Raw genomic sequence first — 7,702 nt, forward strand, 5'->3', positions numbered from 1 at the left:
ACCGACTTAGCTTTAGCTAAGGTCAACTGAGAACTGAAGCAGAGGAATTTTAGCCGAAAGCTGCCAACAGACAACACAAGCACTCAAGCCAGGAACAGCATCCAGTGGAAGGTGATTGTGACAAGATGGAGTCAAAGCAGATGTGTGAGGAGATGGCAGTGGGTGAGCCAGTTCTGAAGCAAGAGTAAACATCTGTGGGTGCACAAGAGATGGGGACAGCATGAGCTGAGCCAGAAGAGGCATCTGATGAGTGACTCTGAACTAAAGCCTGAAGCCTGCTTTATAGTCGCTGCAAGCATGTGGCTCATGGCGTGTGCACTACCAGAGAGCACAAGCCTTATAGTTGTGCGTTGCAATGTATATTACGTGGCAATATTCTCCTGAAAGACAGGGACAAACACAAACCACCTGGGGAAACTGAAAGACCACGACCTGATGACACGGGAGGTGTAAGAGTGACTGAGGCAGTGTCCCCGTTACACACGGTGCTTTATTTGTTTAAGGAAACCTTTAATAAGGGAACGGAACACAATATAATACAATTAAAATAAAAAATGCATTGTTTTTATTCCGACAGCCTTGAGCCTACGCTCATTTGCCCTCCTTTTGAGATCATCCCTATTTTATACTTTCTAACTATCTAATAGTATATAATGAATCAATAAATAAATAATAAATAAATAATACAAAAAAAATGTCAGGAAAATTGTTGGTGTAAACTAGGGGTGGGGGAAGAATTTGATACAGCATAGTATCACAATATTTTGCATGGTGATATCTATATTTTATTGCATGAATTGCAAATACTTAATACAGTCTTTAGTAGTAGAATAATAAAATCAATTAAATTAAATCAATAAAACTGCTTGTTCTTGCTTACGGTTTGTGTTTCCAATTGAAACATTGCGGAGCAGCGGAGCTGGACTAAGCAGCAGGAGGTCCCGAAGAAAAACTAGTGACGACAACAAATGATGCGATGCGTCAGCGACGACGTTTGTTTATGCCATGCCTATGCGTCAGTTGTTATCATTTCCGTAGGTATAACCTGTGGTCTTGGCCAAGCACTCTTTTCCAATGACGGATTTTAATTTGTTTGAGCTTGTCCGATTTTTTTCATTTATATACGTAAGCAGCCATTACAGATACGTAGCGAGTATCATTTTCAATACCAAACCACCGTTTGTTTGTTGACGTATCAATAAACGCATTCTACCATTTAAAAAAAAACACCAGTATAAACATTAAATTCGACTACATTCTTTATTGTCATATCTCAGCATACATCAAGAATGAAATTAGTCCTCTGTATTTGACCCATCCTATACCTAGGAGCAGTGGGCAGCGGCAGTGCAGCACCCAGGCACCAACTTCAATTCTTTCACCAGTGCCACGGTCAGGTGCAATGTCTTTCGATGGTGGGGGGAAACTGGAGCACCAGGAGAAAACCCACGCAAACACAGGAGAACATGCAAACTCCACACAGAAAGGACCTAGGACGGATGGGGTTCCCCGGACCTTCTTGCTGTGCTCCGGCGGGTTATCTCCCAAATAGGAGCCTTTCTCTGTGGAGTTTGCATGTTCTCCCCGTGCTCACATGGGGTTTCCTCCACCTCACGTGAGTAGGGACCCCCACCAAAAACATGCACCCATTGTCTGACCAGCGATGGACACTTATCACCTGGTCCCCGGGCGCGTCCACGTATGCTGCCCACTGCTCCTGGCTGTGCCCCCGGAGGAAGGACAAGCCAGGATGGGTCAAATGCAGAGGATCCATTTCACCAGCCACCATCAAAGCGTGTGGTGTGTTGCGTGATGAATAAAGACTGAATAAAGGGCCTTCCATGAATTCAATGCCAAATGGTTATTTTTGTGGTCATGCATGGATGGATTGTACAGATTGCACCTGCGGACCTCCTCGCACAACCTTCCTTTCAACCGTCCATCTTGAATTACATGAAGTGCACGGCATGACGTTCCAAAAAATGGGAGATGCCCGCCCTCTCGCGAAATTGTGTGAGGCGCTGTCACAAGCACCGCGATGACGTCATTTATGGTGAGCTCACTAGACTACACTAGGTTGCGGTGACTATAAATCAGGCTTTATTCTGTGAGAAAGCATCCTTTGAGACAACAATAAAAGACTCACATATTCTATGTTGGATGAGCCGTCTGTTCATACACTGAAGGTGCTAGTTAAGTTAAAGGAAAGTAAGTTCAGTTCCATTAGGAGTACATTGACGCACCAACTAGAAATGAGAAAAAACAAACGTGTTGTACAATAGTTGCAGTTGTTCATAGGCAGGGAATGGTCCTGAATCTTTAGTCTGAGATACACTTCCCGCAAAAGTGTAGTAGTAGTTATATATATCACTGGGCCAGTGATACCTGTTACCAACACATGTCTGGGGAATATGAGCTGCATGTTCAGTGTTAATGAACAACATGTCACAGTTTCAACCTATATCATTTTCTCTCCTGCTATACAGTATATTGTTATTTATAATAATTACAGTACAGTGGTAGCTTGATTTACGATTGCACTGACATACGAGTTTTCCGAGTTACGAGCGGTCGTTCCGTCGATTTTTTTTGTATTGATTAGCGAGCAAAAATGTGAGTTACGAGGAGTGAGCTTCAGGTACGCCGCCGCTGGCTGGCGTCACTTCACGTGGTTACCTACGCGTGGAAGCATCTCTTTTGTGTTTTGTGCTCGCGTTTTGTGCAGTTATTTTGCAAAAAAAAACCTTCTAACCATGGGTCCTAAGAAAGTAGGTGCTGAGAAGAAGAAGCGGATGATGCCAATTGAATTAAAGCATGAAATCATAGAAAAACATGAGCGATTCTCTTCGACATTCTCTTTTATTATGTTTTATTATGTTTTTATACAATATTTGTTATTTATAAATACATTTTTTTATTTAAGAACACGTAACCAAAAATAAATTGGGGTGGTTTTTTGGGGGCTGGAACGGATTAATGGCATTTCAATTAAGTTCAATGGAGAAAATTGATTTGCTATACGAGCAGATTGAATTACGAGCTCTGTCACGGAACAAATTTAACTTGTAAGTCAAAGTACCACTGTATATATTTACATGAGCATAGGCTTCTCGATGGGTATCAATGGGTAAACACCACTGTATTAGCATGCATTGTCACCGTGCGTACCGTGTTTGCTTGTAGCATACAGCTGTCTGTAGACAGGAACATCTTTTCCATATTTCCAATGTAATGAGTACAACCAAATAGTATGCAACAGGACACAGCATATTCAAATTTGTGTGAAGTTGATTTATCCTGTGCCATTCCCATTTTCTTTGAACCGCGCCTTGACTCGCAATGTTTAGTGGGTTGATGCTTGCTTTTGAGTCTCCGCTTTGATTGGCTCGGGTTTGAGAGTTGAATCGGAGGGCTGAACAGCCACTCACCCTGGCTCCGCTTGGCTCACTAGGCGCATCCCTGGCAATGGCAGTAGTTCATGCAAATGTGCCAAACCAATGATTAGGGCTTAGGTGGCAATTTGGGTCACAGGTGCTGTGCTGTCTGGCGACCATGACAAGTCAAGAGCTGATTGTCTCATCCGGCGTGCATAAATAACAAACAACAACAAAATAAGAGTCCCAAACACCGTTCTCAGCGAATCAAGGGTCATATCAGCAGCAAGCTGAGTGGAAACAAACACCCTCAAGCCTGTGGTCAGAGTTGCCAGGTTCGCAGTTTTCCCACGGAATTGGGCTGCTTTTAAAGTGTTGAAGTGGGTTGTCTTTTGGTCAGGCAGGTTGGGGGTTGGCTGGGTTTATCATGGAGACCTGGCAACCCTGCCCGTGTTAAGTTAAGTTTTTGCAACATTGCTACTGAACTAGCAGAGGCATTTCCCAGAGAGCCACAACTAGAGCGGCGTGTTGGAGAGCGACGACCACAGCGACAGATGCTGCCCAACCTGCACCTGCACCTGCACCTACACCTGCACCTGCTACAACTGACGGAGACCAACACCCGTGTGCCTATTTACAAAAAATATTTTATTATGTCGGAATGAAAGATGCATCTTACCGAACGAAGTGCTTTTTATGCTTGACGAAAATTGCAACCAGAATATAATCAGAGCTAAAAAAAAAACTAAGCACATAGCAAAAAGAAAAAGCAGGCTTTTTTCATTCTTTGCAGCATTTACCTTTACTTTTCATACTTAAGTACATTTAACATCAGCTACTTTAAGACTTTTACTCAAGCTGTATTCCATATTTACACAAGTGCAGATTTCAAGTAATATTTCCACAGCTGGTTAAAAGTGGTGGACTGGTTAAAAGCTTGTGAACTTGAACTCCACTTGCAGACTAACTCTGTCCTAGATGCAATGGCATACAAATACTCTGTGTTGTATGCCCAGCATGCTGACAGCACAGGTAAAAATAAACAACAAACAAACAAACAAACAAACAAATAAATAAATAAATAAAAATAAAATAAAAAGTGGTTATGACACATATACCAGAGTTGTCAGCAAGGTAATACCGATTTGTGTTGAATCAGAGAAGCAACAGCTAGAGAACCAATCACAGGCTGCCATTGTAAGCAGGAAGATAAACAACCGTTCCTACAAATGACAAGCCATGATCCTCCAACAGCTGTGTCGCTAAAGAGATCTTCAAGCTACTGATCTCTAGGAAATGCATGGTTTATTGTATTTTTAGGGAGTGAAAATCTTCAATCTTCAAAATTAAAGCAGATTATATTAGGGAGGTCAAAAGAACACATAATTAAAGCAACACGTGTTGGTCCTTTGTATAATCATGACTTACAGAAGACATAATAGCTCCAGAAAACAAAAGAAGAGAAGTGGGAAATAGCTGCTTGCTATGTCTTTCTTGAATTAAACTGAACTGAGTTCAGAGAGAAGAAATTTAAGTTCTGAGAACTTAAATTGTACTGAATGGCGGCGGGTGGTGGTGGTGGCGGCGATGGTGGTGGTGGTGGTGGTGAGGGGGGTAGAATTACAGAAAAGCAGACACAGACAATAAAAAAGGGCATACCCGCAGGCTGAAAAGGTCACTGGTTGGTTTAGTAAACACAAAAGATGTTCTGCTCTCATCGTAAAGGACAAGTTGAAACCAGCCGGCCCCAGAGTTCTGCCTCGCTCACCATGAGTCTCAGCCATCAACAAATCACGGTTACCGCTTCAACTTTTGTCTTTCTTGTTACTGTTGGCAGGTTTCTACTTCACGCATGGTTTTAATCACTAGGACTTATGAGTTAATTATGTGATTATGCTGTTATCGTGATATTCTCTCTTTTCTTTCCGGGCAATGCTGACTCACGTATTATTTTTGTTCAGGCACAAACTCGTCTCAACTTCTGACATTTGTTCTCCTGACTTAAGGGTTACAGAGCTCAAATCACTTTGATTCTTGGGATGTTGATCACCAAGGAATCAAAGCTTTTCTCTGCTGTTCTCATTCCATGGCCCTCTGGGAATGAGCTTAGCTAATTTGGCAAATATTCAAGCAAGATGACAGCTGTCGCAGATGTTTTCGGAAGGTAAACAGGCGGTTAGCACATTGCGAATCCGTCTGAACCCCTCAGAACTGAAACAGTATCGGTAAACCTGTAGTCAGCAGAACATTTGGGACCAATGTAACATGAGCATCATACTTAGTAAGCTCGACAAATCGATGGTAATGTAGCATTAGGCATTAAAGTACCTGTAAAGTGAAAATAAAATTGTGTTCTGAGTTTGTCACGCCACAGAAAAATGAAAAACCGGGAAGTTTTTCAATTAGGTTTCAAAATCATGAAATAATAATCCGCAGCCTGCTAGCATGCAGCTAATGCTAAAGTAATGTAACCCTGCGGCAAACCAACCAGACGGTTCTTTATTGTTCTGGGTGCACAGGCGCCGATTTAACTTTCTGCCGGTGTCTGCCGGAGGGGGCCACAGCGGAGTGAAGAATTTCCGCTGAGCGTCTTGCTGTGCGACATCGGAGGCGTGACGCCGGGGGGTGACAGGGGAGGCACCCGGAGGCGGATCGGCACCAAGACTTTGCATGAGTTCACGGTCTCCCTGAAGACCAGGTGTTTATTCTCAAAACAGCATTTTATCCCAAATTCTCTGCTGTTAGTTTTGCTTATTTCACCACTGATGCTCCATTTCTGACGGTCCGACCTAGTGTATATAGTGTTTTATAGTGTTATATATATATATGTGGTTATATAGTGTTGTTGCCGAGTATGACCGCTCTATGTCATCGAGTCACGATTTAGTCCCGCCCAAAAAATCCGGACCACAAAAATGGTGAGAAACAGTTTAACGGTCTGACTCCACAATCGAGGACTACGTTAGTTTACAGTCTTTTCACGTGTTTTCAGCAATAAATTTCTAACATGTATAATGTGTGTTGTTACATATATAAAAAAATCACTGAATTCACTTTAGTTAGTCCAGTCCGGGTCATTGAGAGAAGAGTTAAGAGTAATTACCTTCCAGGAGGTCCCGTGCCAGCCCGGGCTCGGCCCCGGTGGAGCGGACAAAGTCCGACAGCACCGCATCCATATCCAGGGTCATGTGGTCATGGGGATGGGCCACCCAGGCCACAGCCGTCACCTTAGTCGATGCCAGGCTGCCTGACTCAAGCTCTCATCTGACAGGAAACAAAACAGAGACAGACAGACAGAAAACTTGTCGGGTCAGTTTTGTGGAGTGACGTGCAGGGTAAGACCAGACACCGTAAAAAACGGTGATATGATTGTGGTGTGGGGGTGGTGTGATTAAAGCAGCCTCGTCTTGGGTCTCGTTAACTGGGCCTGGGATCAGGGGTGGCTGTGCACCCGTTGTTCATCAGAGCAATCGATGAGCACGGGTTAAATCATCCATCCCCACACACAGGGAAGGGGTGCTCTTGTCATGACATTGTTCCATCTGCTCTTGGCATGTCACATCTTTGCCAATAAACCCGTTTGTCCTTCACATCCTTGCCTGTGTCTATGTGTCAGCCACTTGGGTGGCGTGTGGCAGGGGAACTGCCACAATATCAACATGCTGGTTCCGCTAAATCCTGGGTAGAGAAAGCAAATGGGATCACTATCCCAGCCCTCCGATATGTATTGACTTGATTGGTTAAGACCACGATTGTACTTGGCGTCTCTTGGGCATAAAACATCTTTATAAATGTGAAGCAGTAAACTTTCTCAGGATGTGTAGGGATTGAGGTATCCAGAGAAAGACTTTACAGTATTACAAAGTGTGGAACTCAGCAGCAATGAGTCACATTCTGACACCAGCTGCTTTGAGTAACTTACTCTACACCTGGTGGGGACAAACGACATGATGAAACAACTTTGATTAAACAAACTTTTAAAAGAAATAAATATTTACAGCCAGGATGTAACATGACTAAGAACAGTCCCCCAATAACCTTTGTCAAAAGCAGTGCGTACTGCCAAATGTGTCAGGAGATGTTTTCGACTAGACCTGACACTTGAAGAATTTGAGTACATTTGTTCCAATAAAGTGAGCAGAAGAGATGACATCTAAGGGGAAACGCGGTGATGTTAGTGAAGGAACAGAGTGAAGGTATGGAAGACAGGCTGGGTGTATTTCTGGAGTAGTCTTATTCGCTGCGTACTGCAGTGCGCTCAGCCCGGCTCCCTGTCACCTCTGATCTGAAGAAGTTCGTCAATTTCCCCAGGGTGTGTTGGAGCGAAT

General features: G+C 43.4%; 1 protein-coding gene across 1 annotated transcript in view; it reads right to left on the bottom strand.

Moving 5' to 3' along the window:
* Window positions 1–6,562, bottom strand: part of LOC307227843 (OTU domain-containing protein 7A-like) — a gene marked incomplete at both ends in the record, with an annotated part of 30,694 nt that extends 24,132 nt beyond the window's left edge. Inside the window, one exon of the mRNA XM_079997287.1 lies at window positions 6,478–6,562. Coding sequence (XP_079853413.1) covers window positions 6,478–6,562 — 85 coding nt within the window. The remainder of the gene's footprint in view (window positions 1–6,477) is intronic.
* Window positions 6,563–7,702: the final 1,140 nt, after the last annotated feature.

The sequence above is a fragment of the Zeus faber genome (genome assembly GCF_960531495.2).
Source record: "Zeus faber genome assembly, chromosome: 3".
Lineage (NCBI taxonomy): Eukaryota > Metazoa > Chordata > Actinopteri > Zeiformes > Zeidae > Zeus > Zeus faber.